This window comes from Berghia stephanieae, chromosome 2, assembly GCF_034508935.2.
Source record: "Berghia stephanieae isolate SIO BIC M18660-M18661 chromosome 2, UCSD_Bste_1.3, whole genome shotgun sequence".
In the NCBI taxonomy this organism is placed as follows: Eukaryota; Metazoa; Mollusca; class Gastropoda; order Nudibranchia; family Aeolidiidae; genus Berghia; species Berghia stephanieae.
In genome coordinates, this window is record NC_088361.1 from 97,631,704 (window position 1) to 97,657,987 (window position 26,284).

At 31.8% G+C, this 26,284-nt stretch overlaps 1 protein-coding gene and 1 long non-coding RNA gene across 22 annotated transcripts in view; one reads left to right on the top strand and one right to left on the bottom strand.

Moving 5' to 3' along the window:
* The window catches only part of LOC144965980 (tubulin polyglutamylase ttll6-like), a 43,838-nt gene extending 18,674 nt beyond the window's left edge, over positions 1-25,164 (top strand). The window contains exons 10-24 of one of the 21 annotated variants that reach the window (XM_078901915.1): positions 1,417-1,642; positions 1,868-2,049; positions 2,452-2,637; positions 3,275-3,443; positions 4,035-4,064; positions 4,660-4,686; positions 8,285-8,509; positions 9,250-9,285; positions 10,126-10,176; positions 14,612-15,046; positions 16,934-17,134; positions 17,768-17,845; positions 18,276-18,495; positions 19,408-19,535; positions 21,597-25,164. In XM_078901915.1, the coding sequence (XP_078758041.1) occupies positions 1,417-1,642; positions 1,868-2,049; positions 2,452-2,637; positions 3,275-3,443; positions 4,035-4,064; positions 4,660-4,686; positions 8,285-8,509; positions 9,250-9,285; positions 10,126-10,176; positions 14,612-15,046; positions 16,934-17,134; positions 17,768-17,845; positions 18,276-18,495; positions 19,408-19,535; positions 21,597-21,716 (2,314 nt within the window). In that variant the 3' untranslated portion in view covers positions 21,717-25,164. Of the gene's footprint in view, positions 1-1,416; positions 1,643-1,867; positions 2,050-2,451; positions 2,638-3,274; positions 3,444-4,034; positions 4,065-4,659; positions 4,687-8,284; positions 8,510-9,249; positions 9,286-10,125; positions 10,177-14,611; positions 15,047-16,933; positions 17,846-18,275; positions 18,496-19,407; positions 19,536-21,596 lie in introns of all 21 variants that reach the window. The other 20 variants (XM_078901903.1, XM_078901916.1, XM_078901911.1 and 17 more) reach the window with 20 other exon arrangements.
* Positions 10,060-25,671, bottom strand: LOC144965982 (uncharacterized). Its single transcript, XR_013644134.1, has 4 exons — positions 25,291-25,671; positions 14,808-15,044; positions 12,537-12,595; positions 10,060-10,195 (listed from the first exon to the last, which is right to left on the bottom strand). It is a non-coding gene; the product is annotated as an uncharacterized LOC144965982 (long non-coding RNA).
* Between the last annotated feature and the right edge of the window lie 613 nt (positions 25,672-26,284).

Here is a 26,284-nt window from a genome sequence, read left to right on the forward strand (position 1 = left end):
CATCCAGATATTTATTATCACATTTGATATCTATATATTAGTAAAAATGAAACCATTGTTTCCAAAATATCAGCTGACTCTTGCCTCCAATGAGGGATGTTTCAGATTGATAAACTCAATTGTCAACGAGTTAAGATTTGGATAGAAAATCATATATTGAAAATGTAATCTTTGGATGCTGCTACTGAGTCAATCATTCTACAAATTTGTATGTCCACCAGTGCCAGTGCCCTGTTTTCTTGTTATTACCATTTGAGTGTAACCCTGTTATGGTATGAGTGAACATTCGGATGTTTTACATTAGCAATATACACACACTTAATTCTATAGTGATTACAATTGCTGAACTCGCCCACAGACATGGCCAGGGGGTTTAATTTTCTTGAGATCCATGAGCACTACTCACTAAAACTACCACCCAGGTTCAAAATGACACAGCAAATTGTACACTTTGTACAAACTTGATATAAACAATTGTTACAATTAATAGGTGAAATCCAGAGGCGTAGCAGCATGCTGCCAGGATTTCTACCTTCATAAAAACTGATAATATAGATATTGTCACAATGAGGAGTATAGAAAAAGTTAAGATTCTGTGATATTTCACATTACTACAATCAAAGCACCCAGCAGTAAGCATAATTCAAGAATGGCAAATATATACTGTACTTGATGGGTGACCAGTGGGTTTTCGTGATATGTCTTGTGCAAACTTTATGAGTCCTTTTAGTCAACAGTTAGTTAAGTGTTATATCTTTTTGAAAGGCATTTCACACAACTTTCCTTGCCCTGTCATAGACTGGCATAAAAATTGGGAGGATATCTCTGGTTTTTGACAGCATTGTCTTTGATTGAAGAATTTATAAGCACATAATGGGCTGCTTGCGTTGTCCAACATATTATATTATGTGCATTGTCCACCTGGGAAAACATAGATTATAAAGTGCTGTGAATCTTTTTTCAACCATGTCAAGTAGTATATAGTAGTATATTAATTCGATCTATTGTTACAATATTTGAAACAACCTAAAATTATCTGCTAAGCTACGCCACTGAGTGCCACTGTGATGTGATTATTTCTCCATTACTGTAAACAGTTTGAGTCATAATTTTTTTTAAACGCCAAAAAGATCAAAGGAATTTGATAATTTGACAGAACTGTTTGATCTATCACTGTCATATTCAAAATTGAAAAAAATTATAAGCTCGTGTGCAAAAAATCATGACACCACATTTCATAACTTTGGAAGAATTTGCAATATTCTGTGCACACGGAACTTGGAATGGACTACAGATGTCTGCAAGCACCTTATGATGCCTTAAAAATATGACAAACAGAAAAAAATTAATTACAAGCAAGCAAACAAACATCACTCATATGATTGCAGCTATTTTAATTTCATTTGCTTTCATTAGGAGAATCAGCACCATCAACAAATACTTGAATGAGAAGGGTTATGATGTTGACAGGATGTGGGCAGACATCGATGACGTCATCATCAAAACAGTTATATCAGCTCACTCTGTCCTCAAACACAATTATCGTTCATGCTTCCCCAACCACATAAGAGGCTCTGCCTGTTTTGAAATACTTGGCATTGATGTCTTGCTGGACAAGAAGTTAAAGCCAAGCATACTGGAGGTAAGCTGATTAATGTGCCAGAGAAATAATTCGAAAGACAAAATATTAATATTATACATAATATATGTATTCTAAAATTAATTTGATTTGCTGTCAACAAAGAAAATTCGCTGTTTCTCATGAAACATAATTATGTCCTTCTGATGTCTGATAATTGTTGCACAATTGTTGCAAATATTTAGAACAAATTCTTGATTACACAAGATAATAATCTCCCCTCTCTAGGTGAATCATTCTCCAAGTTTTACAACTGACGCCCAACTAGACAGAGAAATAAAGGGAACACTCGTCTACGATACTCTGAGACTGATTAATTTTGGTGCTGTGGATCGCAGGAAATGTCTTGAAGAAGAGAGGAAACGCATTAAAGATAGGCTGCTTGGGAAATACATCAAGAAAGAAACTAAGTAAAACATTTTTTACTACTTTGAATGATAGTAAAAGGAAATGCAATGTTTTGATATTTTTCAGCTTGGGATTGTTATCAAGTAATAGCTATATAACTTGCTTGCTAATTCCTCACAATTACAAATCTCTAAATTATTTTTTAATCATTTGTTTTTTGATAATTGAAAATGACATGCATAGATCTAGTTACATATGCCATGACTTTTTTGACCCAACGTTTTATTTGAATTTATTGTGATCATTGAGAAATCTAATCTTCTAGGTTCCGTTTATGAGTTTTAACATCATAAAAAGATTCCTCTTAAACAATTAGATATAGAATCTTGTAATCCTTTTAAATATGTATGAACGAGGTTTATATATTCATAGTTTTTGATGCTATTTTGTCCAAATTTCATTAGGGAAGAAATGGAAGCAGCTCAAACTCAATATATAGAACAGCTGGAACGGTATGAGGACAACCATCTTGGAAACTTTCGGAGAATTTTTCCAATGCCTGGCACAGAGAAATATGACAAGTACTTCCACAGCAGTGGCACCCTATTCCAAGAAACAGCAGCATTTAGAGCAAGACAAGAACTTGCAAGGTGCGTTTTAGTTTGTTGATCATATTCTGGTTGTACCTTATTTTATCTATTTATTTGTTTTCAGGAATTCATGTTTTTGTTTCAACATTCCACCATATGTATGTTGAGTCAAGACACTCAATATTCTGGAGATAATAGATTTTCATATGCTACCTAAACTGATATAATCAGCACTAATTTACAGTGACGTTATTGAAGTTCAGTGTCTTCAATTCAATTCTTAAAATGGTGAATGACTTAAGTCTCACAGATTTAATTGACCAAATTTTGAAAATATTTTATTGAATGTACTAACCAGAGTCTCTAGTAATTGGTAATGCAATTTGTCCAAAAAAAAAATTCTTCGTTTACTTTGGATATGCGTCATTTTTTTTTTTAACTCATGAGAAAATATTTTATTAACACAAGGAAGGAATTCAACCCTCACTACTATTTAAGAAATAATCGAAACCTGGAATCATATTACCTGATTCTTCTCATAGGTTTTTTTTTTTTTTTGTTGTTAAAGAATCCAATGACGTTTTAGTAGCATATTGTTTTCCAGCCCAAAACAAATTTTATAACTGGTAATGAAAGATTCTAAAGAGAGAATGACATGAATATTCTGCAATAATATCATATAATTATTCATTTACAGACAACAACGAGAAGAGCTTTTGCGCAAAAAAGAGAAAAATGAAATGATGTTAAGGGGGAAAGCTAAGAAAGATGGTGTGCGCCCTGAAAGTCCAGGACGTAAACGGAGGCTAAGTCAAAGACCCACTCTTCCTTTACGACATTTAAATAGCCAACGTCAGCATGCTGAAGTTAGTATCTTTATTATTTGTGTAATTTGTTTTCAGTGTTTCCAGTGTAAAGTTGCTGTTTCTGCTTCTATGTCATGAGTTCTTTTTTTAATCAAAATTTGCAAATTTTAGTTGACCGATTTCCAATCAAAATGCCATAGGTAGGGCACATTATCTGTTTTCGTTTATTAAATTGAAGCTTACATTCAATTTTACTTTGATATTTATTTTATTTTTTTTGAGCTTCGAGCAACAACATCTACATATGTAGGGCAGTAATTAAAGTATTTTGTTTGTTTGTTTTTTTTTTTAAGAAACACATAGCACACAATCATTACCCCTTTCCTTATGTAATCAAAAAAAGAAGTTTTCTAGTAGGTTGATATACAGAAACAAAGTTAAGATTTAGATTGATCTTTTTACTTTTACTTGTTTTTATCATTGAAACTTTTTTCACAAGTTAAACAAATTTGCTAAAAATTCATTTGTATAAACAATGTATTTATCAAAATGGTAAAAATAGAGGATGATTATTGATGATTTGATCTAAGATGTTTGATTCAATTGTTTTTCTTTTGATTAGACTACTGCATTAATTTATTTTGCTTTCAGTCGCATTCAGCACCTTCAACATTATTAGTTGTAAGTTACAGGTGTTTCCCGCTTGCAAGCTATCTATATATATAAATACATATATCTCCTAGCTCTTGGTTACTCTCTCAATCCTTTTACCCAAATATCTTACCTTTTATCACAAAGATTATGCAATTAGGTATTCTAGATCAAAATGTACCCCTTAATCATTTTAGTTTTTTAAAACTAGAAGTTCCAAACTATTTTGTTCACAATTTTCTTCTTTTTTTTTTTTTTGGACTTAATTATACAAATTTAAATATTTTTCATCTCTTGAACAATTTTTTTTGTTTTGCACCTATACAAAATCAATTGTCAATCCACATAGATTTCTTTATATTTAAATGAATTGTGGCATAGGTAATATTGAAAATGTATATAAGTTAAAGCCAGTTTTTTGGGGGTTTTTTGCATATAGACAATTCAATCTCTTATACCGTACCAGATAAGAGAAAATATCATGACCAGTAGTTTTCTCGCAGTCTTTGAAATTTCAGGGTTTCTAGTCATGTTCATTTTCCATATTAAACTATTCATAAGTTCACATCATATCTAAGTAATTTTTTTCTTTACAATACCCTACCAATTCACCACATCATTTCAGCTTTCTAAAACTGTGGCCCCCATTATTGTAAGTGTGATTTCTAACATGTCAAAAAAAAAAAAAATAGTCAAAATGAAATCCAGACATCTTTCTTTCTGTGACATATAATTCAAAGGCTTTTTTATGTATCGTCTGCAAGTTTTTATATCATACCAAAGTAAGGGGTTTATTTATCTAAAAATTTAACCTCGTATTGTGTGCTCTGTTTTTAAAATCATTTATCTCAAAAGAAAGCCAGATTTTCGTAAGTGAAAAGTCACTTGCCGTGAATTATATATCACATGGCATGAAATATTTTATCAAACATTTTTGAAAATACAGGAAGATTATCATTGGTTAAAACCTGATATGTAATATTTGTTTGTAATCAAAATAACTTTCGATTGTTCACCAAAGAAAAACGAATTAAGAATCATAAATATTTATTTTAAGATTGCAAAGTGATATCAACCAGTTTTTAATCAATTTGAGCAAATTGAACCAACATGATATTATGTAACATCAACACGGATGCTCAGTGGGTTTATGTGGAGAAGAATAAGAATAAGATATTGTGAGACAAATACTTATACAATTACTTAAAATATAAATGAAGTGCATCTAACTTACATTATGTATCGTATAAAAAAAACTAATTGAATGTTTTAGAAATGAACTAAAAATTAAGACAATTGAGATATCACTGTCTGAGATACGCGCATTTTAAGCATGGCCTTCACTTTGGGACTAGCAGATAATTCCTCTTTCCAAATATATATGTGAATTTTTAAATAAATTCATTAATGCGTGGTAAATTTGCACTTTTTAACCAACATATTTTTCTGTGAATATATAGCCACTAGTGTACCCTTATAACACATTACAACAAATTTCTCAGGAACCAGTTCATTAATTTTAACACACCTTTTATTTTTGAACTAATTTTCAACTCATCCACATGGGGGCATAATCATACATCTGTTTAGTTGGTTTTTAGGATTTTTTTTTTTTTTTTTTTTGTATTTAGGTTTAAATAATTTATAAAACATGTAATAAATGGTAGAAAGTTAATGCCTTTTCAAACTCCTTAAATTTTGGATAATGGTATTTTTATGTCTAACACGATATCCATCGATGACACGTTGGAAGCAAGTGGACTACAGTCAAATGACATGAAGATTATATTTACCAAAGACAATTTCTTTAAAAATACTTTGTAAGTTTGGTCATTTGGGAGATATTGGATTAGATTACTACTCACTCCGATTTGAAGTCTCATCACAATGTTAATTGGAATTACCACTTTAGCTTTGAGAACGCAGAATAGATTCCAGATCGTTCATCTTTAAGTAGCACTCTTTTGGTAGAATTTGCACTCACTCTGACAATAAATTTAAAAATACATTTTTGAGGTAATAACAGGTCATCTCATTTGTTTGTTTTGTTTTAGAAGACTCCAAAATTTTTGTTGATGTACATTACAAAAATAAAAGTCCAAGCGTTGAGGATTTGTAGGTTCATAAATCATGGCCATTAAAACACGATGCAAAATATTTGGCGTTTGCAATGAAAACTTTTCTTATATAAACACAACAGACAAGTTACAGACTATTAAAATTCCCTATCTTATACATTTGCACTTTAAATTTCTTTGTTTTATGTTCATTGAAGCTATTAATCATCAGTGCTTTCCCCCTTGTCCATCTAGACATTTTTGTTTTATACTAACAAAATAAAAAAAATACTGTTTACAATGCATAATGGGTATAGGCTTAAGTTGCGACGTCAGAGCTACAAGTATAAATTGAGAAAAATCTTGGATGAATTGATTTAATAATCTTCTGATCTAAACCGAATTGTACTATAATAATAATGCTGAAAACTTATATAGCGCTATAACTCAGAGACACCAGACTCCAAGCGCTTAAAGTGCACTGTGTGACTTGATCTAAATGGCCTATGCCAAGTTTCACAACCCTTTACTGGAGATTAAATACAATGAAAGTATAGTAGGAGTCCTGTTTGGGAAAAATCACCCAGATATCAGAAATTTCTTTTTATCTTAAACAACATTCCTGTATGAATACTGACCTAACAAGATGGAAGTTAAAACAACAATTGTAAAATTGAATATGAAATGAGAAATAAGTGAATTTATTTTATTATTTCCTTGACATTCACTTTTTGACATGTCTCACAAAAATTGTTTTAAAAAAATACAATCTGAACCAGTCTGTACAACAGCGATCAGAAACAGGATATGTTATACATTATCTTCTATCTTATTTGGTTTTATATATTATTTTTATTAATTTCATCGAAATACAATCATAACAATTCGTTTCAGCTTTATGATTATCTCCTATGCGTGTAACAATATTCTTTTGCTAATAGTGCATGTTCTAAACTTTATTAATTTTTTCTTCTATTTTTCAAAGTTGAAAGACTCTTCAAAAATGCTTTATTATGTACCAATGTCTATAATAATCTTATTATTGTAATTCAGCAATTTCATGTAAAATATGTCAGTTTGTGAATTCAATTATCAGAAGGCTTTTACTCCCCCTCCCCCCCTCCTCCTCCCCTCATATGATAAACAGAACCTGTCGATGGTCATTTAAAACTATTACCTTGGGTCTTATAAAATGAGGAGGAGCATGCTCTTATATTACTTTAAAAAGTTGTCATGAGTAAGTCCTACTATACTAGGCAGTTTAAAAAAAAAGAAAAGAAAATGAAAAGCATCGATCATTTTGCTGAGAAAAGGAACAACTCCTATCAGCTCATGATCTTTCAACGTTATTTTCTTCTTTTTTTCTTCCTTACATTGTTCCTTATAACTTACTTTATCTCAAGTGAATGGCTGATTGCTCTCTTATTTCTTTTTATAAGCTTTTCTCTCCACTGCAATGACTATTACATGTCTTTCTTATCTTACTTGAATTATGACTGTATCATGTTTGTGTCGGATATAAAACAGACACAGATACTTTTGTGTATTTTAAAAATACCATTTATTTACTTTTTATATAGATTGTTTTAGTACCGTGTGAATGTATATATAAAATAAAATTATAAAGGTGTTGCTGTCTGGTTATGTCTTAATATATATTATTGGTGATCATGCACGATAAATGTTTTCCTTCCTTCCATTTTGAAATGGCTTATTTAAGTTGCGGTATATCAAATTTGTGTACACATGTTATTGGGCTTTTGTATCATAAGTCTATTTACTTTCTTAATTAGTGAGAGTATCTCTTGCAGACATGATTTTGCATTGTCTGTTCATTTCAAAATATATCCTCATAATATAAGTTTTTTCTTCTTTTTTTTTTCTTGATTCATTCAATATTTTGTGTTTGATAATGAGGTATGATAAATTGGAAAAAGCTAAATTAATGTACGTCAAATTGCTTAATAATGACTAAATAAGAAAAGAAGGTTTGATGTCTCCATATTTATCAAGTAAAATTAAGTCCATAAACTATCCTTTAACAAGGTAATGGAATTGAATTTTTTTATAATGGCTTAAGTACTTTTACAATGAAGTCATAGACATTCATGTAAAATCAAGAAAATAAATTCCAATTTAATGTGGATCTTTATTGTCTCTGTTTTAAATATATTTTCATTACCAAAAATTAAGGATGCTCGAGAATTGGAGCCAGTAGATACTCTCAAACCTCAGGACATAGTTGAAGATGAGGAACTGGAACGTCTGTCTGGCCTTCTTCAGCGTGATAATTTGGTTCGAGGGTTGGGGATAGTAGAACATGTGTATCGTCTGTTGCACTGCACACCGGGAACTATGGGAGTTGTCCGACCTGAGCAGAGACCGGGACAGGCTGGAGTTGGACATAGCCACACACTGGTAAGTAATTTCATATTCTTTTTATCCTTAAAAAATTGAAAATTCATAATGATTATGCAAGTATTCATAAAACATAAATAGAATCATATTAATAGATAATATCACATTTGAGAATTAAGTCAAGAAGAATGAATTTCAAGGATGACCAAACAAATTATTGTTATTCTTTATGGCTGTTGAAACCTGTTGTAATGAATGTATTTTTTTCATTTGCCATGAATTTTGACACAACAGGAAAATATTAAAGTTAAAGAAAAAAAGAAGCAAAGCATTGCCAATAAAATATAAACATATATATCTTTAATGATGTAACGAAATGCTTTTAAAAATTCTCCATATTGAAGTTTGGAGAAAAGTCCCCATATAAATATATATATATTTTTTTGTTGTTTTTTTTTTCTCAAATCATTTGTTGCATCTTTTTTCACGAGATTTCAGCACATTTTGAACCATGCTTAGTTTGCACACAACTCACCCACTTTTATTTTTAAAACTCAGGAATGAAAATGGATGTTTTTTTAAAATATTCTCACAAATTACTGACAGCCTAGGACCTTTTTTAAAATCTCTATCTCTCTTCCAACTTCGGTCTGTTGTCTTTAGATATATTTACGTGACCAATGTAATAAGCACTTTGTTCATTCACTTGAACAACTTTTGAAAATAGGCATGTCAGCTTTTGTGATTTCTACATCGTAGGTATGAAAATGTTTGATTGTCCAATTTATCACAATGTTTAGGAATTACGTGGAAGAGAGATGTCACTCACCTCATCGGTATGTCTTTGTAGACTTGCTAGAGGGGATGCTTTTTGTTTGCTTCTATACCAAGAATTTAACATGTTTTTAACATTTATTGTCAATTAAAACTGAGAAATGATTCTTCTATGTAATCTTGTTTTTACATTATATTTCAGATTGCTATAATTTATGAAGATTTTTATCATTAACGTAAGAAATATTGGGCTAAATACTGTCACTTATTCTGTGGTTTGAAATACTTGAATAACAAATTTGTGAGAGAAATATTTACAAAATCAAGATGGCTGTCACTGAACAGTGCTCTTGGTAATTAGTTATTTTTAGTTTTTACTTCTAGTCCGTTGAAGAGAAGTTAGGCCTTTAAAAAAAATCTATGACATTCTTTTTCATTTTGTTTCGTTTTCATTTCAATAAGAGAGTGGAAAATATTCTGGCAGAACCTAATTTGAAATGTTTATATTTTGGGGGTAGAGGGGGTATTGTTTTTTTAAATTTTTTATTTGGTATTCATTTTTAAAAACAAATATCAAAACAACTATAATGATATGCAATTTCTTCAAAATGACTCAAGAGGAAATATCAATTATTTTTATTTTATAACCCGTTTTATCATCGGTAAGTGAAGAGGCTATTGTATTGGACCATTAAATATATAAAAGGATATGCTTAAAGTGATGTGTGTAAAAAAAAAATGACCAGCAAATGGTTTTTATTTTTGCTTGTCATAATATTATTTTCTCATTGATTTTGTTTTAGAGGATTGAAGAACGACAAGACTAAATTCTTTAGTCCACAATTTTTTTATTTTTTTTTTACAAAGGGTATTCTTTTTGATGAAATCATTTTATTCAACAGTTGTTTACTCATCATCAGAGTCTGGTGTCCAGATCTCTAAGATACTCCAAGGTATGTTAGGATCATGTCTCTGGAAAAAAACAAAACAAAACAAGAAATAACAAACCCAAAATAAAAAAAAAACCCAACTTATTCCTCATAGCCAAATGTACCTCCTTAGAAACACCATATTAATCGCGATATCGAATATCATAATCCTCACAACTCACATATCCTCAAATTCTTTCACTTTAACTTAATATTCTGAGTAATATCATAGATAGTCAATAACTATTTTTCACATTGCTACCCCACCAAGTACTTAAGCCGTCATTTTTACCCCATTCATTCAAATTGTTTATGGCCTTTGTCAAGAAATAATCAGCTATTCATCATATAATATTTGTAATCATTATTTTAGACTTTTTCCATTTTTTTCCTACTCGAAAAAATTTCGAGTCCACACAATTTAGTTTAAAATGCAGCATAGCATTATTTTTTGTTAACAATTCAGTTTAAGAATGCTTTGAAGTTGATGTGAATTGGTAATTGATACAAGTTCCCAGTAATGACAGACTCTACGATTCGTATTTGATATTTGATTATTAGATTTACTTTTTGATACTATTCTATGGCATTTATTCTATTTATGTCCAGTTTGTTTTTTTTAATATCCGTATTCCATTTTAGTTCAGCTTACCTTAATTCTTGTAAGAATAAAGATTCTTTAAAAGAGCTTTCACTAATCAGAAAAATTACATACATTTTAATATTTAACAGTAACACTTGGTCGGGCTCTGTAAATAGGTTTATGTAGAGAAGGAGAAGAAGAAGAAGAGAAGGAGGAGGAGGAGGAGGAGGAAGAGAAAGATGAAGAGAAGGAGACGCTTAATTAAAGACTTCTGGATTACAGTCATTTCCATTTATAAACACAGCCCTCAGGAATCAAGTAGAGTGTGCTTATAGCCAGATCATGGTCTTAAGCCAATTCTGATTTTTCTGCTAAGTCTGTGTTCAAAGTTCATATTAGAGTTAAAATAACTATTTTTTATGAGTTTCCAAATTACATTTAATGGTATGCACCGCGTTGCAAGCTTGGATCCACCATTGGCCCATTAAAACGTCGTTTTTTAGATTTAATTTTTAAAAAAAATAGTTCATATAATTTCTGGTTTCAGATATCACTTACACGCGCAGCTCCTGGACTAGGTACTTGTTAGGGTGACAATCGGTATTCAGCAGACACGTTGACCTGTCTAGTGCTTTCTTCAGCTTTTGCTGCACTGGCCGTTTTGTCAACTTATGAATGTTGTCAATCCACATTTTCATTGGCCATCCTCTCCCTCTTTGTCAATAACAATACCCTGCTGTATGCTGTATAGTCTTGCACAGACAATCTTGTCAGGTAACACTGCTTATCCACAATTTTTTTTTCTATTGGCAGTTGATTAGAGAGGATTTTTTGGGCTAGTAAATGTCGCGATCGCTTTTGTTACATCTTCATTTCTCTTGTGCTTTGTGCAGGAGATGCACAGGATTCAGCTGTGGCCTTCAATTTCAAATGCACGTCTGTTTCTTATTGGCTTTGTCAGGAGTGTCAAAGCCTCAAACCATACCAAAAGATTGACTGGATGAGATATTTGTATTATCTTATCTATAGTCCTGCTTTTCCATATTTGTTCATTCTGGCTGCTATTATTGTTTCAGCTTTTCATGATCTATGATTTACTGGATATTGGTTGGATTCGTCCTTGTATTTATTGCACGAAGAAACTTGGTTCCAGATATTCCATGGAAAACAAAAACTCACCTATTTATGTAATAAACAATATTTGAGTACCAGCGCACAATCTAATATAAAAACAAATGTCCTGATATCTGTTTATGAATATGAAAGTCTCACTTTGCTCTTAGTATTTCAAAATATGGTATACAATGATTTATGATTGTGAAAGATCACTACTTTTGATTTTCTAAAAATTCCTCATAGATCATAAAGAGCTTTATGAGTAAAAATCAAACTTTAACTTTTTTAGATCAATTATATTGTAAATAATAAAATTATTTTAGTTACATATGGCTTTTATACATTCTAAAACTAACACATTTATGAAATGTATAATGATGCTTGATTAAAAAAATAGCAGTATATTATGTGACCAACCTTCACAATCTAGTATTATGGCAAATCCTACCAGTTTACTTCATAGTCTAAATCATAGCATTTTATTTGAATCGGTCTGCCTCGCTCAATAAGATCAATGAATGTAGTTCATCAATCTATTCAACTGTCACATTTTATAAATCGAACTATTAATACATTAAATTCCATTTTACAAATTTGGTTCAACCCGACACAATACCGTTTTTATATAGTGGGTCACATTTAAAAAAAAAAAAATTATTGATTTGAAGTGTCTTAGAATACATACCTTGTTTTGGGTATGTTTCAAGGTTTTTGATATGATCCTGCTGCAGTCATTTCTTTTTTCTGTGAGGATAATGATTTATAATATGCATTTGTACCCAAATCTATGGAAAATATTTTGAAGATTCCACTCCTTCATTTTGTTTTATGACATTCATCTGGTTGTAGCAACTTGCGGTTGTATGTATACAGTCATTTTTCCGTTATCTTCTGAGTCTCTGCATCAGAATTATCATTTAAAATTACAGAGGCAAATTATGTGCTTTTTGTCATCTCTTTGATTTATAGTTTCATGCTTACGTATCTGCTCATTAATGAAACAATTTGATAAGAAACATCTGAAATACTGTAGCTGCTGGCTCTTCATTGTCGTTCTATGTCTAGCATAATTCATCCCACTTCTCTCTCTCTTCCCCCTCCCCCTCTCTCTCTCTCTCTCTCTCTCTCTCTCTCTCTCTCTCTCTCTCTCTCTCTCTCTCTCTCTCTCTCTCTCTTTCCCTCGCCCCTCTCTCTTTCTTTGAGTTTAGCATTACTTAATATAATGAAAAGTATCCCAGCTTGTCCTGCAGGAGAACGGCATTCAATTCCTTGCTGAAAAGCCATTATTAAGACATTGAACGTTGTAAGCATTTTTTGTTTCCAAGTTATCAAAATTATAAATATTTTTGTCAAGATGAACAAGAATGGAATCATCCAGTGTCTTCAATTGATCAAATAGATTGGTTGATTAACAATAGCATCGCGTTTATCATCGCTTATTCACTTGTATATGATATGTTTTCATTTAGTTATTTGACCATCTTCGTCGAACAACAAATGATTAATGAGAGCCCAGGCAGTGATGCAATGATTTGTTTTTGACATGGCATGCCAGATAGATCAAAATGTATAACGTTTTGTAATTTATGGTGAAATAGGATTGACGTGGTTTTGATTCATTTGGTAAATTCTGAAGATAGGTGTGTAATGACAATTTGTGTAGTAATAAGATGACTGTATATTATTATTATTATTATTATTATTATTATTATTATTATTATTATTATTATTATTATTATTATTATTATTATTATTATTATTATTATTATTATTACTAGTGGAGAACTCGCAGTATTTGCTGAGATATAAATGCTATTACGCACAGGCACACATCTATTTTAATTATTATGCTACTGTATTGTGGAAATTAAATATCTATGTTCTCGAGGTGAAACCTTTTAGCCATCAATAATAGTCTGTAGGTGCACGCAAATTAATCTGAAATCAGGGTAGCCAGGTGGCAATTCCCAAGGCCTAGGTCAAAATAAGGACCGGTCATTATGCCCAAGTAGATATTTTAAATGACCATTTGAGTCAACAGATGATAGAATTACCCTTTATTTAAATGATTGCAAGTTACTTATATATCAATCTGCTAAAGATAGTCTTATAATGTTTAATTCTGTACTTGTTGGCAAAAATAAACATTGGCTGTATGGAACAATGTTAACCCCTAACCCTATTTAAAAAAAAAAAGAATAGATTATTATGTTCATCATTATAATGATCATTATTACCATTCCCGAAGAGTCAAGCCCATATGTGTTTCCTTATATTTTTTCTTTATGACAACTGAATGAGGGAATGCACCAGCAAATTTTTTCTCTACTGCCTGTAAAAGTTCTTATATTAATTTTTCTTCAGTGCTTATATGTATTCCAACTGTATTTTGTCTTCCCTAGCAAAAGCAAGTAAACTGTTGACTGAAGCTGTGGATTATAAAAGTATTGAACAAAAAAGACGTAAAACAATAAAGAACGAAATATTCTACAAAGATCGTTGCTTGCACTATCATGCATGTTCATTTTTATTAAATCTCTCTTCATCCCAGAGAAAAATAAAAAAATAATGATCATGTAATGTTTGCAATGATTCCGGGAGTAAATTATGTATAAGAAACACTAACTCATAGGATAGTCAAGTTTATTATTAGCTGTTAATCTTCAGTTTATATTTAGTGGTATTAGTAAGCTTATATTTGACTTTTCAGTTTTGTAATGAATCACCAACTTGACCTTGATGTCTCTTTCTGATTATCAGGACTGTTATTCTATCAAGATGTTCCAGAGACTGGAAAAGGTGAAGAGAGAGCTGGACCTATGTAAACCCATTCCAAACAAAGCTAAAGATACACATTATTATAAAACTCTGCTAGATCGGTACTTTGGACCAAATCACGTTCTATCCAAGAAAAATGCTTTCACCAAGTTACAAAGAACCTTATCATCAAACTCACCAAATGCTGTCACTCAAAGTAGAGAGCAAGAATTTCCGCATGTGAAATTTTCTTCCTCGGGCTCCTCTCAAAACATAAATACAAATCAACTTGGATTGAATGTTTCTTCCCTTGACCAGCCCGTATCAATGGTATATTCCCACCCACTTGTACTTCAATCCAACCAAGTGCCTTTTCAGAAGTTCATCCAACAAACACTGTCAGGTCAAGCGCCCCCTGGAGATATGAATGCTGATCCTGTAAGCCGAAATAATGACATATTTTTGAAGGCAACAGCGTGCTGTTTGCAAAGCTTTCATACTAAACGGTAGTGATGGTAGCTTTGTTTGGTAATAATGATGCTTTTGCATTGATATAATGGCATGGGATTTAACGCTTCAAATTTTTTTCAGAGAATTATTTTATGCTGTGACACTATTATCATGTTTTGGGGCAAGTGGATGAAAGGGATGGTGAAACTGACCTTTTGACTTTTATAGACTATTAACTTTAACAAAAAGAAATGGATGTGTGAGAGATCTATTGTTTTCGAGTTATAGCTAGGCGTGTGGGCTTGGTGGTCATAATGGGAACCATAATGCTTACGAATTTTAAAGACGGAAGTTGGTGACAGGTAGACAGCATAGTATTCACTGTTTGATAAGAGAACAGTCGTGATAACATTGGTTCAAGTTTTGTAATGTTATTCTCACTCCATTCCTATTGTATTTACTCATTTTATGTTTTGGAAGTTCTACATGAGCTGCCAGTCCCGGCTTTCTCCTGGGTGTTCTCTCTTTATTCTACTACCAAATTTTGATGCCTACCCACCGCCATCTCTATCTATACAATTCATATCCATAGGCACTATTGTGCTTACTTATATTTACAATTGTAATATGGTATCTTACTACAAATGCATGTTTTATAGATGTGTACATTTTTCTTTCAATTATTAGTATTTTTATTTTTATTCCGTGATCTTTCAGAGTTATTTTTAAAAAGATTAGGGAATTTTTGCCATTTACACTTTGAAAAAAATATCTTTATTCATTTATATAAGATATCTTGAGAGAAATGACGATATTATAATTTATGAAGGTTTTAAAGAAATTGCTCATGGAAAAAATTCACATGGTCGATTTTAAATGAGATTGACGTTACAGATGATATTTCATAGAGTTTGCAGACTTTGATTTGGTATTTTTGTATCACGTTTTTACAGATTTTAGACTACATTTAAAATACAAAATGCAAAAGGAGGTGGAAATCAGGACTTAATATAATTGCCATTTATTGAAATCATGATTTATGATTACCATCATTATGATATATAATACATTGTATGAACAAACAAAAAATTAATTGCATATATATTAAAGGATTTAATATGGGAACATAATGTATGATTGTTTAATTCCCTGAGTTCAATAGCTTTGTGATTTCGTCAAATTAAATGCTTTACATACATGTTTACATTCTTGTTTTAATTGTGAAGCATTGAGTGATTTGATTGGTCTAAATCTTTGATTGGAGCTTTTTTAGATAAAAAATAATTATTTACATGATATTTGCAGTTGCATTAATTGTTGAGTTAACAATTGTATTTTGCTTTAAAAAATTTTAAGTCCTTTTTTTTGGTCTTTACTTCAATGTTGATGACAGCCCAGTTTTATTGTTGAGATAATCATTTTTGATTTTTGTTTCTTTTAAAAATATTTCCATGGCTTGACGTATGTTATAATATTTCAGCTACTGAAATATTGGTGGTTGTTTTTGGGATGTTTTTGTTGGTTTTTAAAGAAATTTTTGTGTGTGTTTTTTTTAATATACCAGTTAGACGGTATAAGATTTTTGATATCTTTTCTTTCAAAATGCGTTCTTTCAAACTGGAATATAAATTGAGGCATTCAAAAAGGTTTCATTTCTTTTCTAAAATTATATTCATCTATTAGCATTAACACATAATCATCTTGTAAATCCAATTTTCTTCCCTCATTTGAATTATAACCTTTTCTACAAAAGATTAAAAAATTACTAAGACTAATACGCATCTCACCATTTTTTCAGCTCATTATATTCATTAAATATCAAATAGACCACTCCACTAACTTCTATACATTATTGTGTGCTTTTCCTTTTTCCAGACTGACTCACAGGATCCAACTGCTACTTCTCACCATGGCATTAGTGCTGCTACTGCTACCACTGCTCACATGCTTCACTCCACTAACATGGGCAATTCATATAGCCGTGACCACCAGCACCAACATCAGTCTTTATACTCACCAACTGCCTACAATCCTAATAGTCTTAGTGCCTTCCGCATGCTCAGCACCTCCAACACGGTCAATGCCACTAATTCTCTTCTTCATCAACAATACAATAATAGTACATCTACAATTCGCCACTTTGTCACAACAAGCACGTGTGCAACTGTCACTACCACTACTTCTACCTCTAACAACACAAATTCACGAAATTTATCTACAACGTATCAGTTAAGTAATAGTAATAATAATAATAATAATAATAATAATAATAATAATAATAATAATAATAATAATAATAATAATAATAATAATAATAAATATGATCACCAGCTTCTTGCTTCTCAAGTCACTACTGTGTTTAATAAAACCTCATTGATAGAACTGGCTGCTGTTTCTCCTATACCTCCTTCTTCCCCCAATCCTTCATCTGCTCATCCTTATAATAGAGGCAGAAACTCTGCTCCTGCCTCTTCCTCATCAAAACGTGCAAATCATCACTCATCACAATATCAAAACAGACCACCAAGTTCAACCCCTAATCTCACTATTTCATCACTACCTTCTCATACCACATCCAATGTTTACAATTACTCTGCTTACCCTGCCTCCCATAATAGCACTTATCTTTCTAGTGCCTTCTTGCCTCCTTCTACTTCTGCATACCCATATCGCTTGGCAGCTAAGCGTCAGGTTTCTTCCTTTCATCAGCCCAGTTACACTCAAAGATGGCAAAACAAAGGCTCTACTCTCTCCAACCTGAATGAACGAACTCTTCCGTCTTATCAGGTAAATATTAAAGAAAAATGAGATGATAATTATGCATTTCATTCCTCTTTCATGGACGTGAACAATGTATCATACAAATGTCAGAAGTAGTACATATATTGTCATCCAATAAATTTGTGCACGTTCCAGTAGTATCAAGACAACCCCACAAAAGATTTAGACAATGCACTAAAACCAATGTCAAAAGCATGGTGAAAGGTACTCAGTCAAAGTAGTGCCAAGTGACACGATCAAACATACTGAAATTGTTCTGCAGTGCATTACACTAATGGCAATTGAGATATATTTCTAAGAATCTATAATAATTTTTTGCTCTTTTCATTTTATACAAAGCACTTAATTGTCGACTGAAAATATTTGCTAGCATTAAAAATAAAATAAATTTTTTCTCGACAAAATGTAATTCTTTTTTTGCTCTTGCTTTTTGCAGCGTTCAAAATTAACCAGAAAGCCCTTAGGAGCTGCTGCAAGACCTGGACCTGTTGCAGCAACAGTACAAGAAGTTGAATATCGTAGTATGGCCAGTATGTTGGAAACAGAGGCAGAGAGAAACCGACTTCTTGCTAAAACTGGCTACCAACCAGAGTGGAGGTCAGATAACAGTACGCCATCCCGTATGAGAAATCTCAGTGCCAAACAAAGGGATAATGGTATGTTTATTCAAGATGTCTTTATTTTATTCTTGAAATCATTTAAAGGTGGAAAAAAGTATTTTTATATCAGATGAACCAAAAAAAATAATGTTTTAATGCCATGAGATTATTTTTCTTGTGACTCAAATAAGACCAAGTTATTAGCTGAATGTAGAATAATTTATGTTGACAATTTTTCAAAGTTAAATAAAATGAGTAGAATATTGTTGTTTTTTTTTTTGTTTTTAAATAATTTTTTTTTGGAGGGGGGGGGGGGTAATTACATATAAAAATTAAATAGGACAAGCCATTAGTATGACCCAGTACATCAAGTATCATATACTGTTGCTCTAAGGAGGCTAGCACCATTGATAATAGACTAGTTCACGTCAGTGAAATAACTCGAATATACCTGTGATTATTATTTTTACATTTTAAAGCTTTTAAATACAAATGTTCTCTTTTATTTAGCTATTTTAGGTAGGTAGATTTATTGATATTCATTATTTTTCACGTATCACAAAATGTATCATCGATTACACATTTTCATTATCATTCTCTCAAAATTTAAAAACCCAATTGATGGAATACTACCTTTTTTTCTTTTAATCTTCGAAACAATTATTTTTAAAATATAATTATTATAAGATATCTAAAGTGAATGTTTCTATCTCACTTTGCACTTCATCTTGCTTTTTGTTGAATGATTTGTCTTTTGTAGTACAATGTTATCATTATTAGAAAAAGCATGTCCATGGAGTAATACAGTTTTTTTTCTTTCTTGAATACTTATAGGCTATTTGGGATTTTATTAATCAGTAAATGTATATTTCGTGAAATAGAGTAACATTTTTATTCACGAAATTTGGTCATCATTGTGTTGTTATATGCAAAGTTCGATTTTATTTTTTTCATTACTGTTTTATACAGAACTTGTCAGATGTATGCCCCAGCAAGTATCCCAGGGACTTTCTGTTGTGTCTGCACCAGCACCAGTCTCTCAAAGACCAGACATTGTCTCTCCAAGTGGAGGTTTTGCCAAAATGCCTCCCCCTCAGGTATTTCACAACATAGGTTACTGAATCATTGAGACAATTCAATGTCTATACCCTTCACAAGAGTATTGCATCTAATTTGTCGTCATATAAAATGACTGATTTTTCTTTTTAAGTTAAGAGATTTATTGTTGAGAATAATGATCAGAAGCCATTGTAACTTTCCATTCTGTCATTTTTTGCCTCGTGTCTAGGAATTGCACATTTAAAAAGATTTGATTGTCCTTGATTTGTTGTTTTTGTTTTTTCAATTTTTTTTATGGCGCTTGCAACATTATAAGGTCATTTCAGCACCAGGAATAATTTTATAGGCCATGTCCTTAGCACTGGCAATGACCTCATATAAGGAAGCGCCTTTATGATGTGCAAAGCAATGTAGGGATTTGATTGCTGCTATAGCGAAATGGCAGGAACCTAGTACCAATGGTGTGGTATCCTTTTCTGACTCCACATCAAGTGTTCTCGTCACATTGGCAGTGTCAAGTGGTAAGGAACCACTCAAAAAGGGATATCTACATTTTCATTGGTTGTTGTATTTTACCACAGCCGGTTGTCGTTAGCCAATTATAAATTGTATTGTTGGTTGGGTTGTTTTTGTTTTTTTTGACATTTAGTTTTTGTGTGTTTTTTTTAGACCTATTATTGCCAGATATAACCGTGCTCTGAGTAATTTTAAGTAGATTTACGAGATAATAATAATAATAATAATAATAATAATAATAATAATAATAATAATAATAATAATAATAATAATAATAATAATGGTATAGATTTATAGTGCGCCAAACATCCCTTCATCAGGAGGGCTCTGGGCGCATAACATATATTAACTTAATCATTAAGCCCTAACACAGTACACGAACAACGCTAATTATACACATAATCAAAAGAAAGCCTGTCGGAATAAGAATGTCTTCAATCGACGCTTGAATTCCTCTAGTGAAGACGAAGAACGTATCTCTAGTGGTAGTAAATTCCACAACCTTGGACCAGAATGCTGAAAGGCGCATTCACCAGCCTTCACTCGACAGCGGGGTGTTTTCAATTTGAGGTCGTTCGTTGATCGAAGCGATCGCTGTGGGTTATACCGTTCAACGAGGTTTGAGAGATATGCTGGTGACGAGCCCTCCAGGCATTTGAAAACGATAGTTGAAGATTTATATTTAATCCGCTGGTCCACTGGCAGCCAATGCAGCTGCTGTAGTAATTCGGGAGCTGCAGTTTTCCTGTCTTTCTGCAGTGCAACGCGGGCTGCCATGTTCTGTATTTTCTGGAGTTTGTTTATTTTGTCCTTTGTGAGACCAACAAACAGTGCATTGCAGTAGTCCATTTTCGGGAATATCAAAGATGTTACCAATTTGTTGCAGTTTCCCTATTAATAAATGGTCTGATTGTTCTGATATTTCTTAGAATGCAGATAGCACTTGTTCTCACATTGTTAATATGTTTGTTCATAGACAGATCACTCCCTAAGGTGATGCCGAGATTTTTTGCTGATGTTGTGAGTTGTATTTTGTCATTCTCGTTGATTGTCAGTTCCAGTGTATATGGATCTGTCTTATTATTTGAACTAGCAATGAATAAGGCTTCAGTCTTGTCGCCATTTAATTTTAATCTATTTGCAGACATCCATCTCATCACATGGTTGATGCATTGTTCGTAAACAGTTATCTTTGAAACTATATCCGATTGCAAACACATGCTATATATCTGGGTATCGTCGGTGTACATATGGTAAGCGAGAGAATGTTGCTCTAAGATTCTCACAACAGGGGAAGTGTAAAGTACATTTATACAGATATTTATTTACTGTTATTTTGCAAGAAAATTGAGACTTTAATTTCATGTTGATATAAGTGTAATGTCGATATATCTGCTCTGCACTGTAGGTGTGTTAGGAGACTGAGCAAATGACCTTCCTTACCTACAAAGGAAGTCAAAGGCCTCCATCTCTATAAATTGGCCTCGACAAGAAGTTTTTAGAGATGGAATTGTGAGGAAACAGATATACCAAATTTTCTTTTTTCTTTTAAATTTATTTTTTTAACATTTGTTCTTGAACAGGTGATTGCTCCTGAGACTAACCTTCGATCTACAAAAACGCAAAGGATAAGAGGGGCCTCAAACAGTATTCGACTGCGACAGCTTGAAATGCGAGAAAATCATGCTTTTGTTCACAGTTGATATGCACATTATGTTGTCTCTGTTGCACACAATCTTGCTACGGCCATGATAATGCCATGTTTGAATTATCTCAAAAGCATTACTGTGATATATGAGACTGAGAATATTTATCCAAGTATATTTTTCAAGGAAATATATATTTTGATGTGCAAATTATGTAACATTTTTAACTCATCTTCACCCTTGCCCTGTTGACTCATCCAGAGTTAATTTTGTTCCTTCCCGCTTTAGTGATTTAACGTGGTGTGCTTAATAAATGTTTAAAACTAAACACAATGAAAGTTTTTAAAATATACAATATTTAACACTGACTTGCTTATGATCTCATGATGAGGCCCTGAACCCGAGACCTTGATAGGTTCAGTATGAAAGGTAATTTGAATGCAAATGTGTTTCTTGCCCTGTCAGAAACAAATGTTGAATTTAGAGATCCACTGGTAAACTGTAGTGTTGTCTCACTTAGAATATTGTAAGGTTGCTAAACTATCCCATAAACTATATTACACTATATGGCCATCAGAAGATTTGAAAATGAGATGTGAAACGTAGATTATTCAGTGCTATATCAATGCTGTGTAGTCATGGTATACATAATATTTTCAAGTTAAAACTCACGCATTAAACTCTAAGTATTGACGGAGATAAATTTGCTTGGTGAGAAAGAAAAAAATATGGGCACCTTGATATCATCCTTCACTGAAGCTGACCCTTAGCTTTAAATTTTAAGATTTCCTTTTATTTTTTAATAAGGTCATGTATATTTGCATATATATTTTTAAAAGCTATTTTTAATCCCATGCCAAAACCCTCAAGAAAATGTATTTGAATATTTTCGTGAATTTTTTATTTAATCATTTTTTTTCTGTTTGAAATAATGATATTGTTTTTGTCCTGAGATGAATTTATGATATAAAACAAACAATTTATGAAATGGCAACAATTTCCTTCCCGTTCATTACAAGCATGATTAGATTTCAGATCTAATCATTTTCATCTAGAGAATAAGTTAATCTCTATTACTGTCCTCTTGTGATAAAATGGTAAAATCTGTAGTTTAACCACTTTACGTAATGAGTGAAATTTTGATTTTGAAGAAATTCTAATTCTTGCCATTTAATGGTTAATAGTTGACATAGTCATTTGAGTCAGACATCAGCATTAATATTATGTTAACTAATTATGTATGTATATATATATATACACTATTATTATTATTTTACTCTCATGAGCTGTATAGGATAATGTGGGTATATTTATCACTGCTTTGTTTGAAGGCTTCAAAATACATACCTCGCTGGATTCATGCACTCCTCTTTTAAGCTTTATTTGATACCAAGTGCAATTTTAAGTGTTGGATGATGATTCGCTTTCGTGCTATGAAGAAAAGTATTAACAGCATGCAAATTTTATTAGCTTTGACACAATGAAATAAAGCATTTAATACTGGATTCAAGAATTGTGCAACTACAAAATCACAACGGGTCTTCCCTTGGGAAGCATCAAACACAAGTCAGGGGAGATTCATCAAGTACTGAGAAAGAAATAACTGGAGATTATTGCCTCAAATCAATAGAGTGCCAAAAGTTAGATCTTTTGCTTTTAAGATTACTTTCTTTTATGCGTTTTCATCTTGCTGACCTCATGATGTTTGCATCTGTATAGTTTACAGAATGAGTATTGTATCAAACAAACTTAGATTATTTTTTTTTCGATGCTTAACATGGCATTGATAAATATAAGAAATGATTATTTTATTTGTTTTATTACACCTAACCATGGCTTTTAACAATGCTTTAGAAGCTTGGTGTTATAAAAAGCATAGTTTTCAGAAATGGGTTGTGTTGAAATCCAGCAAGGATTGTATTGTATATTTATTTTGGATGCATTTAAGCTTTAAGGGATATGATATCTTTAATTTTTATCACTGTTAAAAATTAAGAAATTAATTGTTCTCAATTAATAGTTCTATTTCCAACGGTCTGAAAGAGATCAGACCCAGAAATCATAAGACATTTAACATAATTAGAAACGGCACTCTTATACGACAAGAGTTTATCTTGGACGTTTTGATATACTGTGTAAAGAGTGCCTCGGATGGAGGATATGATGTATACAAATGAATTCCATTAATCTTGCAAGTTTATACGGCTGATTATCATTTACTTTTCAGAATGTATATTTAATTTATATCATGTATTCTGTAAGAAGTAAAATTTTGTGTAATCTTTTGCCACCCGTTTTAATTTCACAAATTTAAGATTGTTAAGAATGAGTACCAATTTCTTCACATTGTAATAGCAATCTTTTTTTTTTTGGTAAAATTAAAATTTTTACAAAATGTTGCTCAAAATTTTCTTTATAGAAGGTAAACATGATTTTGTTTTGTAAATAGTTAAATAAGTTTAAACACCAAAATGATATGTAATGACTATTTGAATTGACCTTGCTGAGTGTCATATTTAACGAGCCATAATCTTTTACAAGTGAAAGATTTACAATTCAATACTTATATATTTATACAATATTATTGTACTTATTGAGCCGCCTTCATGAAATTTTTATTTGTTGTGTAAGCATTTTAATCACGACAATCAAGCTGTTCCAAAAATAAATGACTTTTGTATAGAGGTAGGGTAGATGGTTTAATTTTGTTCCATCCAATTACCCTTGTCGTACACCATTGAAGATCACGATTTGACACAAATTAATTTCTCCTCGTTGTACAATCCTACTTCTCAACTTTGTTTATATCATAAGTTAATTAATAAGGATAGTAATTAAAATGCACTTAGAAGATCAGTTAGGTTTATAGTGACACGTTACTAAGATAACTTTGTAGGTTGGGGCCTCTTTTTTAAAAAAAAGTAAGTTAAGTTTATTTTTATTTACAACACCCACTCCTCTATACTAATTACTCGACATTCATTTAAAAAACCCAACATATTATTTATTGTAAAGTTTACGAGTGCCTTTTATTTGATTTAATTACTTTTTTAACGTAGAGCTTGAAATTTTGAAAAGACTTACAGTGCAAGGTTATTTTGTTATTTGGTCAGTGTGTTATAATGTTCAGAGAGAAATTAAATTGTTTCTTTTTTTACTTTAGTCGACACTCTCATAAGATTTTTTTTTCTTTTTAGCGTTAAAAAATCTCAGTAATATTTCACCAGATGGCCATCAGTATTTTGTAAATATTGTTACAGTATAAAATAATGGCATTATACTTTTTTTTTTCAAAAGGGATTTATCCAATTCGAAAGCTGCAGTGGAAACTTGTTAACTTCTTTCATAAGTTATGATATAAGGATAAACCATTCCATTATTCACTTTTAGGTGAATAATATTTGGAGCTGTTGTATGTCTAACTCTCGCTGTCTGTGATAAAATAAATATTGCTAGCATAGTTTTGCATTCAAAAATAATAATAATAAAAAATGATTATTCAATACACTCCACTTATTTTCCATTCTTTCCCACTTTGATCGATGTTTATTTCTCTATCAATTCACATACATTCACACACACACACACACACATATTATATATATATATATATATAAATTTTAATATTTACCACAATGTTGGAGTCAGTCTACATCGATGTGTCAGGCCTAATCAGCCATCGTCAGGACTGTGTGTTACATGAGTTTGGTTTGTTGTCTGTTGTTTGTTGAAGTGGTTCCGGTTTGTAGTTGATTAGTAAGTACTTCCGGCGATGTGGACACGTATTGTACATCTCATTTTTCGTGTTGACTGTGGCTTCATGAGGGTGTTTGATTATAGTATATTTCTCTACCAGGCATAAGCTACATTGTTTTGATGTTGGTGTGTATCCTGTTGCTTTAGATAAAATTTTCCATGAAATGTTGTGGTCTAGTTTGTTGTCTTTTAATTTCCAAATATGTTCGCTGAGTTTTGTGGATGTTTTTTTGTTAGTGTTTCTAAATGTTGAGGTGAGGAGGTTGTATCTTGTTTTGAAATTAAAATCCGTTAGTCCTACATATTTTTCTTGCTTTTTTGTTTTAGTATCGGTGACTGTGGCTTGGTTTTTTAGCGGCAATGTTCCTTATTTCTGCAGTTGCATTTTCTGGTGGGTGGGTTTTGCTCTTGTCGGTGGTTTAGTAATATTTTTTTGTTGTGGCTTGAAATTATTTGTTCTATGTTGCACATACACGAGTAGCTTATTTTTATGGTATTCCTGTTGATAATTTTAAGTAGCTTGTGGTTTTTTGGAAAGTGTGTATCAATTAACTTCAGGAACTGCTGTCCAATGTTTGTGCTGACGTTTTTGTCAAAAGGTGGGTTGAACCAAGTAATATGTCGTTTTCTTGTTTTCCATTCTTCACTTGTGTGTTGAGGTTTACATGAGAGGGGGGGCGTCTGTGTATTCAAATGGTGTGTTGTATCCGCTTTTTGTGAGTGCTTCTTTGTAGGGGGTGGCTGCGACGTTGAATATCTCTGTTTTCCGAAAATTTGCTCACCCTCAGTGCTATGCTTTTTGGTATGTTTTCGATGACGGAACGGGGGTGGTTGCTGTTTTTATTAATGTACCTAATGATGTTGTTTGG